Source organism: Artemia sp. Qi Xiang Cuo, chromosome 13 (genome assembly GCF_049724085.1).
Source record: "Artemia sp. Qi Xiang Cuo chromosome 13, ASM4972408v1, whole genome shotgun sequence".
Lineage (NCBI taxonomy): Eukaryota > Metazoa > Arthropoda > Branchiopoda > Anostraca > Artemiidae > Artemia > Artemia sp. Qi Xiang Cuo.
In genome coordinates this window covers 72,038,794-72,063,261 of record NC_142806.1, presented here as the reverse complement: position 1 = coordinate 72,063,261, position 24,468 = coordinate 72,038,794, and the positions used below count along the sequence as shown (strand labels likewise).

The window sequence follows — 24,468 nt, the reverse complement described above, 5'->3', positions numbered from 1 at the left end:
TCTCTCTCTCTCTCTCTCTCTCTCTCTCTCTCTCTCTCTTTCTCTCTCTCTGTCTCTCTCTCTCTCTATCTCTTTGTGTCTCTCTCTCTCTCTCTCTCTCTCTCTCTCTCTCTCTCTCACAAAAACATAAAACTTAAAAGTTTTATTAGCAAGTTTTTAGTTTTATAGTTCCAAGTTTTAGTTTTATAATGTCTGGATTTTGTGCTCAAAATCCAATAGCATTTCTTTTTTTTCAATTACGCTTAGAAATTTTTAGACGATTTCAATGACAATTGTTAGTAAAGATTTCTTTTCGCTCGCTTTAATTATTAATGAAGGTATTACTAAAAAATTCCTTTGGAATGACAGAAATAGGCTATTTTTTCTTCATAAAGCACGTTTCTGAATAAGGGTACAACAGTATTACCATAATCTATAGTATAATACCGCAATCTATAGTGCAATAAAGTGCTTTAAAAGTAGAATAAGTTTCGCAAAGTAGAATATAATTCTGGGATAATCCAAACTTCCAACTAGTTTTGTGTTTCAGTTTGGAGAGTCACGAACTTTAAAATATTCTGGAGGCTTTCACGAGATTATCCCTGTTTTTATCATTTTTCTTTTGCGATTTATGTAAAAACTAGTCCTAAGCACAATGTTGATTTTTGAGAAAGAAAAAAAGAAAATTATTAGACTCTTCACCTTCAAGAAAATTCTGAAAGAAACTCCTAGTTTTACATATTGTGTTTACAATACTACTTATAAACTTATTTTATTATTTGTTTATAAATTATTCCATTAATGAATTTATATATCATTTATTTAAATCTTATATATTACATATTGTTTATAAAAGTATTGTGTTTGATAATTTTTTTGAATATATATTTATTATTATCGTTATATATTACAGATATATTAATTGTATATTCAATGACTTCATTGCCATATTTTTTCCACACTATTTACAACAAAAAACGTTGTCTCTTGCTGAAATTTTGTTCAAAAGGTACAATAATTTTACTTCACAACTATTTTCTTATTTATTGTAGAATAACTTCATTATAGTTGTGTTGAGTCACTTTCTATAAATTCCGTTATACATCTTTCATGTTCTCCTTTTCAAGAATAGATCGGCCAAGGGATTTAATATTATACAATACATTATTCTCTGATCTGTCTTTTAGGAAAGACAGGGCCACTCCCCTGGGACTGACATTAAAACTGTTCTCATTATCTAAGAAAACGCTGTGTCAATATCCATAAATGTTACTCTCATCCCCGTTTATTTAATTCATACTTCGCCTGAGAAGTTATTCCACTTTCACGGGAGGAAGACTCAAAAAAGCTTTCAGAAGGTGGGCCCCCTATTGCCTAATCAATCAAGAGATTTCCTACTTATCAAAGGAATACAAGCTCTTTCTTCAACGAAGAGTAACTGATGTTCCATCAGAAAATGTGAATCAATCTTGGAGAAGAAAACAGAATGACACTAAATAGAGAATGCAAATAAAGAGTATTCTAGGAAAGACGATGGCACAGATGCGTAAGAATAAAAGGTTTGGGATAAGTTAAAAGTTAAGTAAGTGTGATTCTTTACTCATAAAACCGAGTGTGGTAGAAAAGAAAAGGGAAGGAGAGAACGAGAGAGGTCAATATCTTTAAGGAAATATGAGACACCAATAAAAATAAGACTAAATATGCTTCCCCCTCTACACCCGTTGTGACCTCCTCTAGTCAGATAAGGTTAAACATGTAAAGTTTCGGCCCAACTGCTCCACTTGTTTAGGAATAACTAAAAAAAAGGTTTCAAAAGTAAAACCTTCCGCTGAAACATATTTGAGGAACTCTCCCCTCTTACACCAATTTCTAGAAAAAAATTCTCAACATGTAATTTTGCGAAAACATATTCATTTTAAAGCGTCGGAGCTTCCAATATGTCTCCGTTTGAATTTAATTTATAACTTAAAATAGTTTTTAGACCTTCTTTAACAAAAGACAAGAAGCCCACGCATGCACACACGCGAGAGAGAGGGAAAGAGAAAGAGAGAGGAGAGAGAGAGGGGGGGGGGAGAGGGAGAGAGAGAATAGGACCCGCTAGCAGCTTGATAATTTTTAAGGCTTAATATGGAGCTCATGGAAGCGTGATGGTACTAGTAGCGCTTTGTTTTGTTAAAACTAATACAAAAAAGTCTTATTTATGTCCTACGACTCTCAATCATGTGAAATGTGTCTTGCGTACATTAAAATACCAAATCAGCTATTTTATATACTTAAGGATTATGTTCACTATGATTGAGTTTTAGGATATTATTTTTCTGCTTTCCTACTATTTTTGTATATCAAAGAAAAAAGACAATTTTGACATCATTCCATAAATTACATTCAATTCTATCCATCTGCCGAATTGTATTTTTGAAATTTGGTGTAGAAGGTTTTTTAGATTAAAAATGCGTTGGAAATTGATTAAAAATCGTTGAAAAAAGGGCCGATTCCCTATTTTTTAAGTAAGTTTAGAATTTCCCCAAAGAAAAATTCTAAGTAATATCATAATCCTGGCTCGGTGAATGGATAGATCTGCAACTAATGAGTCCAATGATATAAGCATTTTGTTCTTTTTGTGCAAGTTACAACTGCAAGATCGTCGTAAAACTGCGTTTTTCAGAGTGGACATAAACCTTAAGTTAAGGATAACAAAAGTTTGGAGCCTCAAAAAATTATTATGTTTCTTCTTGTCACATTGCTGGAGAACAATAGTTTTTAGAAAGCATATTTCTAAGGGTAAGTTACCTGACAGTCCCCTTGTTTTGGTACAAATATATCTTCTTGAGCACTTTCTTTAATTTAGTTTTATGACCCAGTGTCATAAAGCGAGTCTTTTGGGAGTCGTTACTGTCACGTTTTTTGTCTCGGACTGGGGATACTGAACAAGGAATTTGTTCCATAACTAAACGTGGAAAGGGCGAGCCTAAAAGAAAATAGCACTCATCATATATATAAAAAAGGGGAGAGACAGAAAGCTAGCACTAGGAAAATTTTGCAACTGCATCAAACTGGTTATGGGATTTTTTTTTTCTTTTTTTAATATAAGTTTATTTCATTACTAAGACGTGAGTACAAATTACAAAAACAGGATATCACTGATCTTTTTTGTTCAGCTAAATGAGTCGGTAAAAGTAGACACCATCCCCCAGTGTGGTCTATCATCGGCAGCGCAAAAGCACTGCCTAAGTAAAGAACGAAGTGGGCACCACGTTTTTTTTTCTCACACAGGCACTTGGTATGGAAGAAGTTATTGTAGAACTTAGGAAGGGGTTCATTCGTTAAAAATTCTAGTTATTTCTAATTCTAATTATTTAACTTTATTTCTGCTCATGTTTTTTTTTTATAAAAAACTTCTTTTGTGGATTTTTTTTTTTTTTTGTATTATAACATAAGTAAATAGAGGAGATGCCCAAAGGATGTGGGATAATCTGTCAGTTCCTTTTTAAAGAAACGTAAAGTGTAAAAACATTTGGACATTTAGGCCCAAAAACACAATGCTTTTTTTAACACTCCCCCTCCCCTTTTTCACATATATCTTTTAATACCATCCCGGAAATGTTGACTTTTTACAAAATGGCGTCACTGAAATGGATCAAAACGATGTTTTGTTGCTTTTTCTTGTTGTGAAAAGTTGAAAGAAGAGAAACAATCGAGTAAATTGAGCGCAGAGGAGAAAAGGCAATACTTTATTCAAAAATACTTCCCCATATCTTTTTCTTATAATGTATTTTTTTTAAATTAGATTTTCCCTTAAATAATTGCTAACGACAATTATCTCTTCAATGACTTCAATGCTTGAAAAAAGCTGATTTTATTTTCATTCTGGGTGATGACCCTGGCACCTGAATTCACCAAAAATTGGTAGCTAAATTACAGCAAAGGGCGGATTTCACTCCAGTATCAGCCTAAAATATAGTTTAATATATTTTCTCAGAGACAGGCAACCGATTTAACAATTTCTTTTACAAATTAAATAGGGTTATTATTTAGCCAAAATACCAACCGTCAACTTCATCACCAACAGAGCTCATTCTAGTGCGAGTGTCACTTCGTCCCCTTCCAGAGCTTTCCTTTTTGCCTCTTCGCAAGCATTCTTGTGGATGTGACATCATCTCTTTCAAACCAAGCAAATTTGATTTGACTGTAACATAAAGATGAGTAGTTCCTCTAAGGACCTCGAGGGCTTTGGTGCTAGTAATGTGCTCAAAACTCTGACCGTTTACTTCTAAAATTTGGTCTCCTCTTTTTAAACCCATTTCTTCTGCTTTGCTTCCTTTCTCAACCTAGAAAAAAAAGATAAAGAAAAATCGAACATCACTAAAAATTATTTCTAATTTTGAGCACAAACAAGTAATGTGCTCAAAACTCTGACCATTTACTTCTAAAATTTGGTCTCCTCTTTTTAGACCCATTTCTTCTGCTTTGCTTCCTTTCTCAACCTAGAAAAAAAAAGATACTGAGGCAAAACCTTCTGGGTTCCATCCATCCATGTTCACCATGTCATTAAAAAAATATGACACATATTAATAAAAAGTACGGGGGAGTGAGGCAAAATGTATTTCAAAATCTAACAATGTTAATTTTTTTTTTTGGGGGGGGGGGGGGGGGCGTCGGTTCATGAAGTGAGGACCAAGGGTCAACTCCCATGATTTTTGGCATAAAATACCGTAAATAACTTGCTGTTAGTTTATTGCCTTTTTTTCGGGGGGGGGGGGCATGGAGGGAAGGCTAGGGGTCAGCTCCCATGATTTGTGGTTCTAGGATCCGACCACCGTGTTCACCATATCGTTCAAAATTATGACACTCGTGGTAGTGGCGTCCATTCATGAAAGGTATGAGGGAGTGAGGCAAAATGTATTTCAAAATCTAGGGGGGGGGGGGGAAATTCGCTATTTTTCTTAATTTTTCAAAGAAAATACAAAAAAGACATTCTTCAACAAAATTATTAAATAAAAAAAGAAAAACGAGCAAAAATGGGGTTTTTAAAGGCCACATTAAAATACTGAAAAAAACAACAAAGCGAATATTTCGTGAGGACAAACGCCTCTCTTCTTTAGCCCGAAACGAAATAATGTATCCAAGGAAAGTGCCGAAGAAAAAAAAACAAAAACAAACGCGGAAAATTAATGTGAAAAGAACCAAAAAAACAAAGAAAAAAACAAAACTTAAAAGATGAATAAAACTCAATGAAAGCCAAAAATTATAAGAATTAAAACCAAATACCTAACAACCATAAAAGCAAGCTATTCACCAATATCCGTGATTTGCGCAAAATCCAAAAAAATTATGAACTGCCATTGACGGATACTAGCGAACAACTGAGAAATAAGAAAAGAAAAAAAACAAAACGACCCATCAAAAACAAAACGAAAATAAGTTGGAGAACTATGTCATCTGATTTCGGATTTTAATTATTGCATTTCTTGCCGACACCCTTTGAGACCTAAGGGGTTGTTCACGTGTTTGATTATATGACTGGGAAAGTGGTTCAATGTTTATTTCAGGGATTACTAAAGCATCGGCTTCTCTTTTGAGAAAACCGAAATATGACTCGTTTATTCTTAAATCACCGGAATCTCTGTTTAAAGCTAGACCTAAATGTTAGTATTTACGAATTTCAGCCGCTTCCCTGTAGTGCTGAACAATACCTATGTCATGCGAAATTAGGCTAGCTTGATTAAACAAAATAGTATGGTCTGGGTTTTCAAAACTGTGCTCTGCAACGGAAGAGTCAAAACTTTCTGTTTTTTTTCGCTTTTTATGTGTATTATTAATTGAACTAGAGTGCTGAGTTAATCTATCCTTGAGTCGCTGATCAGTTCTTCCGATATACCATGGACCACACGAACAAGGAATTCTGTAGACGCCGGATTTTTCACCTATCGGGATAGGGTCTTTACCTTGATAAATTTGGGACCTGATACTTTTTCTGGGTCCATAGTAAGTCTAAATGTTATTTTTTCTTAGATTTTTTGAAATGTGGTCTGAAACCCCTTTAACGTATGGGAGACCAAGATAAACTGAATTTTCCCTTTGATCTGTGTTTTCTGTGTAACTATCTGTTAATCTTTTAATGCGTTTTGGAATTGAAAAATTTATTAAAGTAGTTGGATAACCATTCCCAGATAAAATATATCTAAGGTGGTTGAGCTCTAAATCGAAGAAGCGTGTTGAACAAACTTTCAATGCTCTATCAACTAGAAAAGTGACAACTCCTCTTTTCACAGCAAGAGAATGATAAGAGGAATAATTTAAGTAACGGTCATTATGTGTGGGATTTCTATAGACACCAAACTCGAAGCAAGTATCATTTCGGTGAACCAGAACATATAAGAAAGCAAGACGCCCTCTACCTCTGATTCCTGAGTAAATTTGAGTTTTGGATCCAAGGAGTTGAGCAAGCGAAGAAAAGAACTCAGAGACTCATCAACATGCTCCCACAAATAAAACTTATTAAATGAAGGTATTTTTTAGATCTAGCAGAGGGGGGGGGGGGGTAGAGGGGCATAAAAATCTAGATAACAAACGCATCCCCCTAACACACATCTTCCCCCACATTTACACCCTGACACGTGGAGTTATTTAGAAAAAAAGAAACGAAACTAAACATAAACACAAAACTAAATGTCGATTAATAAAATAAGTAAATTAAATCTTGATGTGGCGGCAACCAGAAGAATGCTGATACTGGTGATGAATTTTCTGTTACATCAGAGATATCAAAATTATGAGCAATTCTACTGTTGCTATAACAAGGGGGGGGGAGTTTACAGTCTCTGAAATAAAACGAACGTGTTTTCTCAATATTATTCTATCTTGAAAAAGGACTGGAAATTTAGTTTATGTTTCCTTTAAATGAATTTATTTTATTTTTAATTGAATTTATTTTATGTTTCCTTTAGAGGAAACCACCAGTATCACAAAAAGAAGAGTCAAAACTGCAAACCTACATATAAAAATAATCGTCGCAAACTTCGTGTTTCTTAGAAACAGGACCTCAAGAATCTAAATCACAATCACGCAATCACAATCACACAAGGATCTAAATCACACAAACTCTTTCAGGTAATCATAACTGTTAATATCTTTTTTTATGTACAGCAAAAACACAATTCAGAGAATATTAGTTTTGACATTATAATGACTGTTTAGAATAAAAGTGGACATTTCTCTTTTTCAAAGCGGTGCCATCAGGCAACCCCTCCCTCCACCTGGATTTTTACCGTTTTTCTATAAGTTTTCTATGGCAACGTTATAGATTAGGGATATTAAGAGCAGTGAAATGGAGAAATCGAATGAACTTTCTACCGATGCTGCTTAAACCCGTACGAGAGTTTATAGTATTTAGTCCTAAATCCTTGCAATTATTTTTTAAATACTAGCCCTTCTAACAGCAGCTCTCCGATCAATTGTCATTGGTGAGTCTAAATCATCGGAGTTCATTTAACCCAAAAAGGGAAACATATTGGCAACACTTTGGGAATACACTGGTAACACATTTAAAACACTTTGTATAAATAACATCAGTAATATAAGGCCTAATGTTGCCAACCAGCTAATCAAGTTAAGTTGGAAATTTAATGGCCAAAAATCCCATACCGTGCGTACTTCCAGTACATTTACAGGTCCTATTCTAAAATTTGCTTGTCCCGTTTGACCCTATACTGAGGATCGTAGCTATATAATTGAGTCGATTCAAAAAAAAAGCCAAGAGAAGTATTTTTTAAGAATGGTCAGCTGGCGTACATTTATTTTCTCAAAAGAGCTGACATATATCTACCCTTAAAAACAGGCAGCTTACCGTATAACTGACTTCGGTCTTAAAGCGGCGACTAGCCAATACAAAGGGACTCTTTCTCTAACCTTCATAGCCCGCAAAGAATATGGCTTCTAAAAATTGAATCAAAACTGTTGCCGAAGTTTAGCTCTATCTACGGTAGGAAGTCCCAATATTCTAGAAACTTCATGTCAGACTTTACCAAAGCAATAATAATGCCCAATGACTCCACCACTTTCCTTAATTTCCTACCCCAGGTCCTGGGTTTATGTCTCTAACTTATAATTTTTTCCCCAGCTTTTAGTGTTTTAATTTTGCTGAAATCCTTTTTTTTTTATTGTTTTGACCGCACTTTTTATGACGCAATTTTATTGTTTCAATGATTCTTTATAGGATTTTTGATCTTTAATTTGAAGCTGGTGGTTTTTTCTGAACCTTGCAAATTTACGGTAAAAGTCGCTTTTGCAAATATATGTGTCTTTATCTTTATCTTTTTGATTATTCGATTTTTTATTTAGTATTTTTCAGATAGCTTCTCCTCTCCCTTGAAATAAGTGCCGGTGTATGAACCTCATATCATCTTCCTCTAAAATTGAAATATCTCTCTGAAAGACTTGTAGCATATTTCCCTCTTCTGTTTTCAATGGCTAGGTAAAAAGGTCAAGAAAACTAATAAGGGAGCAAAAACCAAGAGCATCTAGAGTTACCCAAAAAGAATAATCAATAACCAATTGTATTTATTGTCAATAGAAATTACCGGCAAAATAGTCAATTTTAGATTACACATAGATATATTAATTGTACATATAGTACATTCTTTTTTACTCTTGTCCGAAACTGGTCCGAAACTAAAAGAAACATTATTGTCAAAAAAAAAAAAAAAAAAAAAAAAAAAAAAAAAAAAAAAAAAAAAAAAAAAAACACAGTAGGTATACTTGCGTGAACTTTTGTTTGACAGGCTGTGGCTAGGCACACCGACCTAGCCCTATGTGTTTTTATCATTAACAAAAATAATAAAGACACAAAAGAGGCTGTCTTCTTTCAGAAGATTTCGAGATGGCTCTAAATGAACTTGGGTTTTTAACTGAATCCCCAAGTTTAGTAAATTAAATTTAAGCTCATTTTGAATGTTGAATCTTGCGTTACTGGGTAAGACTGCACTGTCCGTAGCACAGTACCAGCGTTACCAACACAGTACAATTGTACCGTTTTTGGTACAATTTAGAGGTTCTGGTATATTGCGGTACATTTGGAGATTTTGTGGTACAATCCAAAACTCATAGTACATTACGTTCGCATCGCCTGGTTAAGCTTTACTCTTAGAAATTTTTGAAACTCTTCTAATTAATCATTAGGAATGAAAGCCAAAGAAAAGGGATTTTTGGTGATCGCAGACGAGACACAAAAAGAAACCTCCGCAAATCCCAACACTATTCATCCACGAGAAAGCAGTACTCAAAATTTCCGAGACGTTTCTGGAAGAAGACGAAGATAAGAGCCAAAGAAAAAAGTTTGCCTGCTTTTCAGATTATTCTAGTATTTTTGTAAACTGTAAACAAGAACTTGATGCAGAAGGCTATGATTATACCATAATCAGTTTGGCTTAAGCGGCTTTCACACTGAATACCTAATTTTATATGCTAAGTGGTTAACGTTTTGGTTTTTCTTGAAAGATACAAGTTTCCGACGAATCTACAGTTGTAACTTTTTCTTAGAGAACGGTGCAAACTCACAAAAAAAAAGATCAGAAAATTCACCTATTTTCGCATGTTTTCAACGCATTTTTCAATCTTCAAAAGAAATCTAAAGCAAATTTCAAAAATTATATTCTGTAGATGGAAAAACTGACTGAATGATCGAATGATATCAAAATTGTCTTCTTACATCAAAACTTCAATGTCTCGGGACTTCAGAAAAATAACACACAAAACTTGCAGAGGAGATATAAACCTTAAGTTACGTTACGTTTATCCTTTCATACTTAGAGTAGTCCTTTCAGAAAAGGCTGACATATAAATCCATAAAACCATCATAATCATAATTTAAAATCATCACAATCATTACAAGCAAAGTATTCAAAAATTAAAACCATGGAATGGAGACAGAGATTGAAACTCTGACGAAGCGTAAAAAATGATATTAATTCTTTTCGAAATTTATTATTTGCTCACCCAGAAAGTCCACTTTGCTGCTGCTATGTTGACTTCTTCAAAACGGTACACAGACTTACCTAACTTAAAATTACAAGCACCGCTCGAGTCTGCTTAGCATCGCCTACGTTACGAACAATTTTGCTCCGTAAAATTATATAACATGCCATAAAGTCTTCAGCTATGTTAGTGTGAAAGGTTTATCGGCGTAGTGAGAAAGAATCATTACGCTTCTGTGCCTTACTTAGCTACAATCATCACTCTCCTTTTCCATATCCAGGTTTAGATCTTGTTCACAGCCTTTTACTCCCGAATGTTCCAAATTCAGGTAAAAGGCTCGGTTTTTTTTTTTACGTTTCTACCTTCCAGCTCTTCACTGTAGTCTCCGTTCTTAGTTATAGCAATGAAAATACTTAATAATCATATTTTAATACGTAAACTACTTAAATCTTATTGGAAATAACTAAACTTGTTATGAATAAATAGGTGGTAGTGATTTTTATTGTTTGGGTTTACTGGAAATTTTCGTTGCCAATAAAAAAAAAAAAAAACATACCTTCGATACAAATACAAAAGATCCTTTTTCAAAACCTCCCGCGATGCAAAATTGTAGAGATTCCTCTCGTGAAGATCGGGTAAGTGTTAAAGTCCTATTTCTGGCCTTGGCAGCGCAAGCAAAGTTTAACAACCTCAACTGTAAATATAAAATACTGTTAACCATAATTAAAAAAAAAAAAAAAACTAAAACTGAACAATAAAAGTAGTTAATAACTATTGACTGTGGCATTATCCCAATACCCAGAACACAAGGAAAACATTTCAAAATTATAATAACAATAATATATATGTTTGAAATCTGCTATTAGCAAAATTAAGAATAAAAATCAAAATGAAAACATTAAACTATATTACGAAATGAAAAACTTTTAATTCAGACAGAACATAAAATAAAAAAGCCAACAAATTCGGTTTCAGATCACCAGGATAGCAAAAAAGAAAATTCATTTTTTTCAGTTTAATAATTCAAAAGCTCTTTAACTTAATCTTATTTTAGTTTAATATAATTATATTTAATTGATTTTATGCGCAAGTTTTGTATGTATACAAACGACTGTATAGTATTAGATTTTCACGTTGGAAGAAATTATTCATTTGGTTGGGCGTGCGCATTGTTGTTGATTCAGCTTAATTGAATTATCCATTTGAGCCACACCTGTGTACAGCCAATCATCATTAGGAGACATGGGCAGTCCTCTTGACAAACGACGAGAAAACGTCACGGACGTGGGTTCCTCTGCTTTCTGTTAACGTCACGGACCAGGACTTCCTCTAAAACGTCACGGGCTTTCCGAGAAAACGTCACGGACTAGGGTTCCTCTGCCTTCTGTTGACCGTCACGAACTAGAAAACGTCAAGGACTATGACTTCCTCTAGAACGTCACGGACTTTATGAGAAAACGTCACGGACTAGGGTTCCTCTTCTTCCTGTTGGCCGTCCAGAGATCCAATAAGTACTTCAAGAAATTCAACAAAAAATTAAAACTAAGAACGCTAAGCAAGTGAGCCCTTCCCGGCAAAATCTTAGTGTGCAAGTGGGGATAATTAGTGATGTTAGACGTGAAAGTGACTTAGAAGTAGTTAATGATAACGGTGAAAAATTAGATACTCGGAAACTGGAAAGAGACTGTGCAAAGGCCGAGGAGATAATTCAGGGAATGCAAGAAAAAACAAAAGTAAAAAATTCTCAGCAAGTGAATGTCCTCTCGCCAACATTCAGCATAGAAGTGGGAATTATTTGTGATAAAAGAAGCGAAAGTGATGTGGAATCGTTTCCACATCACATACACAATGCATACACAAGAGTTGTATGCACAACTTTTGTGCACAAATTTGATTAAATACAATTAAATTAAAATCAGAGTAGTTTTAAGACCCTTTAGAATTGTTAAACTGGAAAAAAGAATGTTTTTTTTATTTAACATCCTGGTGATGTGAAACCGAATTTTTTTGCATTTTTATTTAATTTTCCGTCTCAATTAAAAGTAGGCAGTCCACGTTTGCACGATCGGCTTCGCTTATTAAGAAAGTAAGCTGATGTCTAGATGTTAGCTTTCTTGTTGTTTCTTTCTCTTTCATGTATACATGCATATACATATATACTTTTCTATATTTTTGTTGTTTATTCTAGCTTTCCTTTTTTCCGCCGATAAAAATCTACGGTGGAGAACCAAACTATTCGGGCTGTTTTTTACTGTGTCCATATTTTCATTTTATTTATAGATGGAAAGACAGCATGGTCCACAAAATAATAAAATTAATAACAATATAAGTTATCACACCATATAGTCTAATATTTACTAAAATCACTATTGTAAAAACAAAACTACCAAAACATACTAGATATTTGAAAGATAGTTTTGGGAAAAAAGGTAGTTGACCACCTCCCCCCAAATTAAAACAAAGAAATCCTTCTTTTGGACGAAAGTACTCCCGACGAATAGAAAAGTTGGCATAGGACCTTATCAACTGTCAATCCACATATATATCATAACGTATTAACTACCCCTTCAACTTTTTATCGTTTGTTTATTCATTAATTTCAATTCTTTTTCTCGGATTTTGTTTTTTTAATTCCAATATTTACTTATTTACGGTTTTCCTTTATTTTGATTTAATCATCTAAGTCATTTATAAATAATGAATTAGCTTATAAAAAAGGAAATACAAAAATCGCAGAAGAGAGGAAAGTCAAATGATTTAATTTCAAAACAGCAATGTCATCTATTCTTCGTCTGAAACTAATATCATCTCCTTCTCTTCTATTTCTTAATTTTTATTGACTTGACTTTTATTTAATGATGTTATATATGCTCAAGAGGTTGATATAATCCCAACAAGAGAGTACTTAAGTACTCTATCTAGAGAGTACTAATCTATCAAGAACAACAACCTTATATTACTAAATACCAAAAACGCTATTTTGAAAGACCTTTGTGCCTCTGCTCTTCATGAATGACAAGCAGAACACCCCATCACCGAAAATTTTTAGCATTATGCAAGAATTTTTTTTTCAGGACAAAGGCATTCAAAATTTACAAATGAAACTTAACTTGTCTTGGCTTTCACTATATAGTCTCGTAATATACGGAAGGTAGAGCTAAATACAAATTAATTTCGTGCGCATTTATATTGCACGCATTTACGTAATTTGGCTCCTCCTCCTCCTATGATGAACACAATTGGGGGAGGGTCACATGGTTCCTATATTTTTTTACCCCACCCCCTCTCCTATGTCCCGAAAAACTTTTTTTTAGTATTTTCATTCAAAAACACCTTTTTTTGTGTTTCCGTTAAAGAAATTTAAAAAGAAACAAATCAATCACCCTCCCCCCCCCCAAATATTTTGAAAAATATATAACTTGGAACTGTTCAAATATTTCACGTAGAACTGTATTTTGACTAAAATCAACAGTTTCAGATATATATATATATATATATATATATATATATATATATATATATATATATATATATATATATATATATATATATATATATATATATATATATATATATATATATATCAGCTTTACATCTACAGATTTACAATCCTTGTTGTAAATTTCACATTGACCTTACTTCTCAACAATTCATGATCTTATAGTTAAAGACTCTTCCCTTTGAAAAGCCTCCCGACCCTCAGGATTCAGAATTGGTTGAGCTTGTTTTAACTCGCCCCAGCTGTTTTGTAGACTTTGAGGACGCTTCAGCTATTGCGCATTTACACTGCGCCCTACAAATTAAAAGGGAGAAGCTGAAATCTGGTGACAAGTTTGCGCTTGCGCAGTTTAAAATTTTTCAATGGGAATGGATCAGGAAGAATAAAGTGTGATTGAACATATATTAGCCTGTTGATTCTCCTTTTTGGAACAGCTAAGCACAACATATGGTAATTATCTCATAAGTGTGGAAATGTGAGATACGATCTTTAGGCATGATAATGATGAAGTATGATTCTAGGAATTTGTAATTTAGCTCATTACCAACCAAAGCCGAATCCAGGGGAGGGAAGAAGGGAGGTTAGAGAGTTTGAACTCCAAAACAAATGTTTGTCAAATTTGTAAAAACGTAACAAAAATGCATATTAACAATTTTTTTAGTTGTTTTCTAAAGTTTCATTTTGTAAACCCACCCCAAAACAAAAATCCTGGATACGGCCTTGGTACCAACACAGTTTCGCCAACATCTAAAGTCTAGATATTTGACCAGGAACATAAAATTAATGGATTCACCAATGATTGGCTCAAATGCCCCAAACAAAAAAAAATTGATTTGTCATGAATATGAGCACAGTAAAAGACTAGGTGGCTTAACATTTAATATAATTTTGACAACACTGTCTATTGAACGTATGAGATGAAAAATTTTGTTTCCACAGAAAAATTTATGATGGTCACCAGATTTAATAAAAAAGAAAAGGACAAACACTCTCTTTCAAATACATTACAAAAATAAGATGCTGATTCTAATGTCATAATTGACTATAAAAATTATGTCAACAGCCGAAAGAAAATATTTAAACAAACTTATATTTTCATAGTTTTATATACTTGGTTACATAATTAATTTAGAAAGATCCACTAAATTAAAGCAACAGCGATCATACATTATTGGTCCAATCACATTGCATAACAAACAGCTAGAATATAATTCTCTGGTCACATGTTAAGAGTTTTTTATTAACATTACAAGCGTACGAAGATCACAAACTTAAAAATCAAACAGTCAGTGAAACGAAATAACTTTGAAAGGCAGATCAAGATAAAGCACTCAAAAATCCAAACAGTAATTTCGCAAGAGATAACCGTTTTGAATAGCTTCAGTTTACTCTAAGGACATTCCACCGGGGAACTTCAGTCAAACTAATCAAAGGGAATTCTCCTTTCCCCCAAACACAGAGGCATATTCTCCAACGGGGAATAGCCTTGTATTGATCGATTTTATGATTTTCAACAAGGTGATAAAAGAAGACTCTGAGCAGTAAAGACGATTCCAACCCAACAAGTTATGTAAAAAAAAAAAAAAAAAATATGTCATATGATACCATAAGGAGGCTAAACGATGAGTAGAACTTAAAAATAATGACGCAGAAGGGAGCGTTACGTCTCTCCTTAAGAGAGACAGTAGATAAATTGTGACACTAAGAGTCGTCCACTGAGGATCCCTCTCAGGTAGAAATTTCAAAACACCAAAGGTGACAATACCTACATATTTGTGTACAAAAATAGCTTTTGAAAATCCTCTAATACCTTCCTGTTCCAAAAAAAAAGAATCGGTTTATGTATGCGAGGGGTCTGAGATAAATTCATCCTTTATGTATGCGTGACAATTTACTATATTTTTTAAAAGTTTATTTTTTATTTTTTTATATATTTAATATTTTTTTTTTACTAAAGCAAATATTTTTATTTTACTTTCAAAGCTATGTTTCTACGTAACAGTAGCTGATATGTTAACTCAATCAGTCGTATAACGTAATAGAAATGAAAATCCACCTAAAATGAAAATACAAAAAAAACGAACATACAAAAAAACAAAAGCGACAACATAAAGCATGAGAGGCACAAGGGAGACAAATTCACAATATTATAATTCAAAACAAAATTATAGAAATAAAAATTATTGAACTGAAAAGTATGTATCATCAAGGGTATAATATATTCTTTAAACTTTTTCTTTAAAATAGATAGACTATTCAGGTTTTTTAAATTTATTATTAATTTAAGCCTATTCGCTGTAGAATAGATTCGAAATTTCCTTGAAAATGTAGCTCTTTCATAACTTACTGAAGGAGTGTATATGTATCAAGCTGAACCGAAATGGGAGCGAGTGAGTGAAAGGGGGCGGCAAGAATATATGAATAATAAAAATAATTTTCTGGCGACTGGATATCATAATGCCAAAGTGATAACTGCAAATCTTTAAGTTGACGGAAGACGGAAGACTTGTTATATTAAGAAATAAGAAGAGGAGTTTTGTTTCTGAAAGATTTTTAAGTCTTGCAGGGCGATGAAGGATGGTACCAAGAATTATTATAAGTATTATAATAATTCTTATAAATATGAATATTAAGGAAAATATTTTTTAAAGATACCATGGAGCGTTCAAAAGTTTAGTTCCTTCGACCTCTTGCAAAATACCTATGGCTAAGTTTTCAAATATATTAACCCTCTAAAAGCAACAAAAAAAAAACTTCCTACTGACCTTCCTTACGACATGCCCGTCACCTGATAAGAAAATGTTCAGAATTGTCAAAGAAGTGGATTGAGGTTAGTGTGTATAAACACATGAGCAACAAGTCAGTCAAATTGATTTTTTTTATATTTGCATATTGTATATAAAATGCTTTTGGGGGAGGAGGAATCAACCCAAATTTTAGAGAATTTTATTCTGAAAATATATGATTCAGTACTTGGACGCTTAAACATAAAAAGTGGAGTCTGTGGATTTGGTACAATTTTAGGACAGTCCACTCCAATTCCTTTAGTTAACATGTTATGATGGCACACACCACGTCTCCTAAATTGATGGTACCAAACTGTAAATCTACTTTTTAATATAAGTGTTTGATACTCCAAACATTTATCTAATGTGGTAATTAACCAATCGCAATGGTATTCAATCATTTAGAATTAGAATAAGTTTCTATGTTTACAGCGACTAGTAAGCATACTAAGTTCGAATCCCAATTCAGCCTCCAAAGACTTAACTTCTAGCTTTAAGCCAGTACCGATTTTTCAACTCCAGCTTCACAACCCTGCATATAATCTTGCTATAATAATATTAATAATTTATTTATATTCGTCTTTAGGGTGTTTTTTCACACTAAAAAAAGTTTGGAAGAATAGGAAGATAAGTCTGCAAACCAAGATTAGAATATTAGAAGCTACAGTGATGACAGTGGTCGAATATGGCCCTTAAGCATGGGCGCTCAGAAAAGCGGATGAAGATTTGCTAGATGTTTCCCAGAATAGTTGCTTAAGGATTGTTCTGGGTACCCGGCTGACTGGCCGTATTTCAAACAATAGGCTATACGAAAAATGTGGTTCAATATCGCTCTCTAGGGCTATAATTAAAGAAAGGGTGGGGTGGCGAGAGCATGCTGTTCGGATGAAGGACGACATGTTGCCAAACATTGATCTTTTCGGCCAACAGTCAAGGACTAAACGGAAAATAGGTCAGCCTCGTCTGGGGTTGGAGAACGTCATAAAGAAAGATTTAAAGGAAATAGGAACTTCGTGGGCGGGTGTAAAAAGGGAGGCTTTGAATAGATAGGATTGGAGGAGGAGCGTGCGTAGCTGTGTTGGCCTCAGGCGGCTAGGTGCTGCAGTGAGTTGTTAGTAGTAATAGTAGTAGTATCTGTTTTTACAATATTAAACGACATAGCGAAAAGAACAACAAATAGAATAGAATCCAGGAGGGACGCTGTACGCAGGGGGGAGGCCCTCAAGGTCGGATTCTCCTGAAATTCAAAATTTTTTAGAGCTTCTGGAAACTTTTTATTCAAGTTATCAAATACATTATGACTTTTTGTGATTACCACCCCCCTTAAAAAAATTCTTTACAGCACTCGGGGTACGATCGGAGAAAATGCAAAAAAAGCGTTTCTTGGCACTTTCAGCGCTAGGTTCAGTGCAGCGACCATGAAATCCGACAATTGGTGTGACAAAGAAATAGAAAACTTATTCTCCCATCGTGGCTATCTAAGCATCGCAGCCAAGAAATATGGAGCACAAATATAACTTATCCATTCAAGTTAATCAATCCCACAAATGAGATACATAAAATTCAGTTGGAAGAGCCACCGCACAGTTACTGAAGCAGCCATGATTGACGATCAAAAAAAGGGAACGAGTAACTTTCAACATTCAAGATATCAAAGCAACTAAATATCTCATCCTAATTTGGATTCTGTCCACCAGTCTCAAGAAAACTATGAGCTTTAGGAGAAATTTAGGAAGGAAATAGAATACAAATCGAGTTTAGTTCTTGCCCCGATGCACAATCTAAACCGGAAGACCTTTACAAGATTAATGTCTAAATGCAACACAGAAAAACACCATTAATCATGGGCTATAAAAGAGTTTTTATCTGGTAAGATATATTATATTTATTAGATTCACTAGAATAGAATTAATTTACATGAATTAGTAAAGCAGATTAATCTATTTGATCGAATTAAAGTTGATTTAAACGACATAATTTTAACCCCTGAATACTATAATTTTATATACCAATAAAACTTATTCCACATGATTTTATATTTGTCTTACACAGCACCTTATTCGGACAAGTTTTATGTTTATTCATATACGTTTTTGTGTTCATTACCGATCAGTTATGTATATTTAACATTAAACTATTTAAGTCCATTATTAAGTATGTCCAATTATTTATATATATGTTAGGGCTGACAGCATCGAGGTCGAAAAACACAATATAATACACTGTTCCCCGACAACCCTGCCAGAATAACACATGCCAGGATTACGCCAGTTAAAGTCCTGAAAGTAATAATTGAGCCCTTATAATTAACGTGGCTGCTAAATCGCTTTACCAAAAGCTTCTTTTCCAGAAATTTTTAGTTAGTTGTCAATTTGCTCTTGCAGTCTTGCCGTCAATTAAAGCACGAGTCTGTTCGATACGTGTCAATGAATACTTCTCCCAAGACGTGCAGAGAAGAACGTTTTGTCCGTCTGTACGACAACTGGAGGTTCTAGAGCAGTGGTTCCCTAACGATTTTAGGCCATGCCCCATCTAGGCATTACTAAAATCCTGATGCCCCCCTCCTAATATTTTAATTTTGTTATTCAATATTTTACGTCTACTCACCTGAAGGAAACTTAAAAGGCCAGGTATGGCCTTTTAAGTTTCTTTTTCTAAGTAAACTTAGTATCTTTTTTGGGTTGTCCTCTAAGAATATTTTACACTATAATGAAAAAATTTATCTGAACACAATACCTTTTAAACAATGTGTAATACATTGTATTACTATCATTATCTTTTTTGCTCTTCGAATGCATTTGAATGCGAGTCAGGCCTATGAACAACAAATGGCAGGAGTATGAATAACTCTCTTTTTGAACACATACGTGTCAGGTTAGTTTTTGGAAAGGGATGCCTGCCTCGAGCCTTAGGTAGGCTTATCAAGAATTTAAAAGAGGCAGACAAGGCACACCCACACATGGTCTTAAGAAGGTTGACCAAGAATTCAAAATTGACATAGGACCATAAATTTGCTTGAAATAACAGGAAAAACAATCGTTTAAAGCCATTTTTATCTTTCAAATAGTACCTATTCGTGACCCACCAATGGGGCCTGTGCCCCATGTTGGGAATCACGGTTCTAGAGGACATTCACCTCTGAGAATTGTTTTCTCCAGCTTAGAAAAACTTTGAAGCTTTATTACTGGAGACAAGGCTGGGGTGTATTACCCTAGTTTGACTTTCACCTGGTTTCATCAATTTTATCACCGTCTAATAATTGCACCAAGGGGCCCATAAGTACAATAAGAGGTGTCAAGCAATGGTTATATTCCCACATTAGGTATTAGTGGCTAACCAACAATTTATAGAATTATCAAAGTCAGTTAAAATGATCTTATAAGATCAAGATGATGGATAAACAAGCGAAGGCATGATAGATGTTAGCCAAAACAAAAGACAAGACATTAATGAAATAAATAAAAGTTCAAATAGGGATAAAATCCTTTTAATAGACAGTGTTTCACAAACATTGATAGAAGTTCACAAAAAATACATGATATTTCGGTCACATATGCAGTGACCGTCATCAGTAGTAAAACTACGTTTTATCTCTATTTGAACTTTTGTTTATCGTCATGGAAAGGCAGTGTGGTCTCCGAAATTATCTACGTCATATTAATGAAATAGAGTCACAAAGGATGCCAGAAGGGAGCCGGAAGAAGGGGGAAGGGAGCTCTGCAGAGAAGGGAGCCAGCATACATTTTTACACGGAGTAAGAAAAGGGTGGGAAAAAAGCCAAAAAATTGTCTTATCAAATATAGCAAAAATCTTTAGCTTGCGTATATTCATGGTCTACTGCCGATGGGGGGAGGGGGTACTGTGCTCCTCTACAGTTAAGAAAATAACCAGCTCACTTATGTCAAACTTTAAAAGAAAAAATTTGAGAGCTTCGCTCAAAGTTACAACTCAGAGCGGCAAGCAGTCAATTGATAGTCTTTTTCCTTTTTTTTCTTAAAGATAATGTTTTGTTGGAAGAGCCTCTTCCAACTAAATAGGTAATTTGTATGAATGTTTAAGCCAGTAAAAAAAGCAAAAAGTTTTAGAACCACGAGATTTTATACTAGTAGCATCTTTGTTTCTCTGGGGCTACTTACATATGGTTCTATAATCTTTAGTTGGTTCGAGTAGGTAATTGCTGTAATACAACTAGGCTTTGCTTATTTGACCAACAAAATGCTATAGGCTATCTGCAAATTTTTTGTAGAGGCATAGTCGGAAAAATTGAACTCGAATGTTTTATAATTATTCTAATGCAGCCTGCCTTCAATATTTTGCAGGAAGTATTCAGTTTTGCAAACTACTGCTTCCAAAAGTTTTTAGATTTCAATAAAGTTCACTCGGTTTTCCTTTTCAGTTGCTATTGTAAGCAATTTGAGTTGTTAATCGCGCAAAAATGATGTCATAGATGAATTCAGAGATTCGTCTCACAATTTTAGGAAAAGGTTGGTGAACCTTCCACTTATATTTTCCACTTTTTTTTCTTTTTTTTTTATCCTGCTCTTAGAAATGTTGATTATTAATAATTTGATTATTATTGAGAGGGTTTGATGTACTAAGTTCCAGGCATCAGGTGCTTGTTTACGAGACTTAAGTTACTAGTTTACTAGCTTAAGTTACTTCCTTCTATTACCTGGGCCGGATTTTAAGCTTTGACGCTTCTACGCCCAAGCGTTTTTGCCGCTTTGTTTTTTCGAGATTTTCGGGGAAATTCCCGAAAATTTGGGGATAGTGGGAACACTGAATAGAACGCAACTGATGAGCCAAAAGTAATGAGAGAGAGGTGATATCAAACTCTCAACTGCCATTCTTGGGAGACATCTGACAGTTCATGAGTGGGTACAGAGTTCATGTGTTAAATCCCTTTTCTGTGAAAAGGCAGCGCGGCGGCGGAGTGCACATGGCACTTTGCCGATACTCAAAGCAGTCCAGTCTTCGCAAAGAAAAAAAACTCAATGATATTTTATTGCGCCCCCTGGAAATATACACCCCTAGGCCTGGCCTAGTAAGCCTATTGGTAAATCCTGGCCATTCCATTATACGCAGAAACAGGACCCCTCAGGGTGACGTTTTTCGACCAAAAAAATTTCACGTTGGATGATAATTTGACGTTTCAGAGAAATGAGACTTCTCAGTAATTTTTCCTTCAGTGACTATAAAGCCTAGAAAATCACGTGTAGTTTGTATTTTCATTAAGGACTTAAATAGAAGAACAATAAATAGGAGACTTAAATAGGACTAAAATAGGAGAACAATGTATCTGCCTGTTAAAACATTGCTGACCTAAAATAAAAATTCTCACTTGCTATTTTCTTCAGTAAAAAGAGGTTTAACTAACTTTTCTTCCATCATTCTTCTACACTCATTTTAAACGTTTCTTCCTTGAAAAAAACGTTTCAAAAAATGGAGAAACGAACTGGAAGAGCTGCTGTAAACAATTCAAGGGTTAAAGCAAAACGAACCTGCTTTTTTTGCGCTATTCTGTTCAATTCTGTTCAAAGAATCAAAACAATATAGTGCACATTAACTATTGAATGAAGGGAAATCGGGACAAGCTGCTCCAAGCGTTGTGTCTAGAAGGGGTGCTGCGACCAAGATTTTGAAAAAAGGCGACTACTTAAACCATAATCTTGTTGTTCATATACCTTCTTCTTCTTTTTTTTGGGGGGGGGGGCAAGGATAATTTCATACCAGGTACCACCAACCCTAGGAAAGGCCCTGATAGATTGTATGCAACATAATGTTTGCATGACCATTATAACGACTGAGAGCTCGTTTCCCCAATGTGCCAGAGTTTATGGCACAATTTTCTCTAGTCCCGTCCCTGGTTACAATACAATAAAACAAAAAAATATCCACAAAGCATTAAATAGAAAGGAATAACTTGCCTGGCCCAACAGTTTGGTGTTTTCCAACCCTTGTTCGAATTTCTCCAAGAAATCTATCATTGCTGGGTCCGTTTCAAAATCTGTAAAATGGTTCGTGACCCAAAGTAACACTACCCTTGTCACTTTATCCCTAAGTGTAGGGTCCTGAAACCTGAAAATGTCAACTAAAGTTTACAATCAACTTATTCCAACTGAATGATAAAATAACGAAAAGGCGATTAAGGAGAAAAAAAAACTTAATTTCATTTGAAGAAAAAGCACTTCGAATATAAAACAAGTTTGCTGATGGGGACGTTCCATTCTTGAAAAGTTCTTAAGACAAATGTATACATTTGTGATGTGGATTTAGAAGAGCTTGCATAGAATCAGCTTTTCCAGTAGTTTTGAAATCAGGTCTTAAGCAGTTAAAGTCTAGAGCTTAAGTGAGCTTTACTTTTGTGTACATGTTAAAAAGAAAACTCGAAGGATATCAACTAACAATAATAAACACGTATCTACGTACTAATGATTGGGGTTTCTAATTCACAGAATCTTAGGATACAGACAAGTTTAATTTGCGTATTCATATTCCTTTAAGCTGTTATGGATCATCAAAACTAAGCGCAGTAGGAAAATGTATGGGAGCAATCTATATCTCTGGGCGCTGAATCTGATCCCTTAATCAGATGTTGTATTCATTCGACATACCCTCATGGCCAAGCGTTCATCACGCCTGAATAATGGGCACACGGTCTTAAGGGGGTTCTTTCTAATATTTCTCGGTAAAATATTTTATAAGATAAGATAAGTTTTATTCTTCATTAAATACACATATAATATTACATGTTATTAATCCCTCAAAGGCTCATTGGCCTGTACAAAGAGGGACGACATATGAATTACATGCACAGAGATAAAAAACAAAAGAAAATTTAAAATGATCACTTACTCACATATGAAGGAGAAGAAAAGAAAATATAGATAAACTGGAAACTATAGAAAAAATTAGAATAAATAAACTAAATTTATTAATTATATTAAATAGACTCAAAAAAAAAAATTATTATTACTATAAGCGAATCCCTATCGTCGAAACAGAATTATGTGTATATAAAAAAAGCTTCCAATGCTGGTATCAAATGATACCATATCTTAAAGTTTAGCTGCTCATAAAAGATAGATTTCCACCCAGGAACGTACATAGAGGAGAGATCTCCTCTGATCCTTGTATTTTTCTTAGAATTCTCGTATGTTTTCAGTAAAATTCACTCATTTTTTGAAGTTTCAGCCCCCCCCCCCCAAAAAAAAACAAAAAAACAACGACAATGAAATCGTGCATCCGTGCTGGATCTTACCAGTCCAAAATGTTTCCCAATTTTTTACACCTAATTAAGTAGCTTATCCACAAAACCACCCGAGTGAACGGAAAGAGTTTACGAAATATCATTGATAAATGATAAATATTAACTAAATGATTATTAAAACTGAAAATGACTAATGACTGATGTTCTTAATGATATTTAACTGCTTAAAGTTACTAGGAGCTTTAGAACGATACTGTTTTGCACAGGATTGCCAGCTCTAGCGATTTGCCGACAATTTTAGGCATGTGTTTTTCTCCTCACTGATGCTTTTTGCTGCACTGGAAAATTTGTTCCCGCCGACAATTTAGTTTTCCTCTGAAATTTCTAGTCATTAGCTGGACTTTATGGTTTTAATATAAAATTATTATTATATAATTTTGTTTCTACAATTTATTTATCTTTAAATATTAAAGGAACTGTATTTGAAACCGTTTAACAGAAGTAAAAAAAATCATAATAAAAAGATCACTGGAAAACAATCCCCACCTAAGTTCTGAATTTAAAAACCGCATATGTACGCTAATCCAACATTAAGATGAGTTCAGAAAATTGTTCCAGGGGGTAAGTGGATTAAAGTACGAAAAATTACATTTCAGACCATACATTTTTACGATGTCCAGTAGGGGAAGCCCCCCAAGCCCCTTTACATATACTCGTTTGAAACTCGCGGTTTTAGGTAATACCAGATTGATATTAAAGAATGAGATTATCATAAATCTTGAGGATAGATTAACATGTCAAAGATGCTGGGATTTTTGGCTTATTTTATTACGGGCGATTTCCTTATTAACTAGCAAGATCACCCTTACCACTTATCCTCTAAGTGTCCTTGAACCTACAAGTATCAATTATGGAACACAAGCAACTTATCTCCACGGACTAATACCTTAATGAAGATGCTAATTGAAGAAAGAAAATATAGCTTCGTTGGGGGAAGAAATCCTTCTCCAGGAAAGAACGAC

At 34.2% G+C, this 24,468-nt stretch overlaps 1 protein-coding gene across 2 annotated transcripts in view; it reads right to left on the bottom strand.

Moving 5' to 3' along the window:
* Positions 1 to 24,468, bottom strand: part of PDZ-GEF (PDZ domain-containing guanine nucleotide exchange factor) — a 98,449-nt gene that overhangs the window by 34,851 nt on the left and 39,130 nt on the right. For both annotated transcript variants that reach the window (XM_089098734.1, XM_089098735.1), the window contains exons 5-8: positions 22,164 to 22,314; positions 10,508 to 10,645; positions 4,028 to 4,307; positions 2,770 to 2,947 (exon numbers count right to left, since the gene is read on the bottom strand). In XM_089098734.1, coding sequence (XP_088954860.1) covers positions 2,770 to 2,947; positions 4,028 to 4,307; positions 10,508 to 10,645; positions 22,164 to 22,314 — 747 coding nt within the window. The remainder of the gene's footprint in view (positions 1 to 2,769; positions 2,948 to 4,027; positions 4,308 to 10,507; positions 10,646 to 22,163; positions 22,315 to 24,468) is intronic.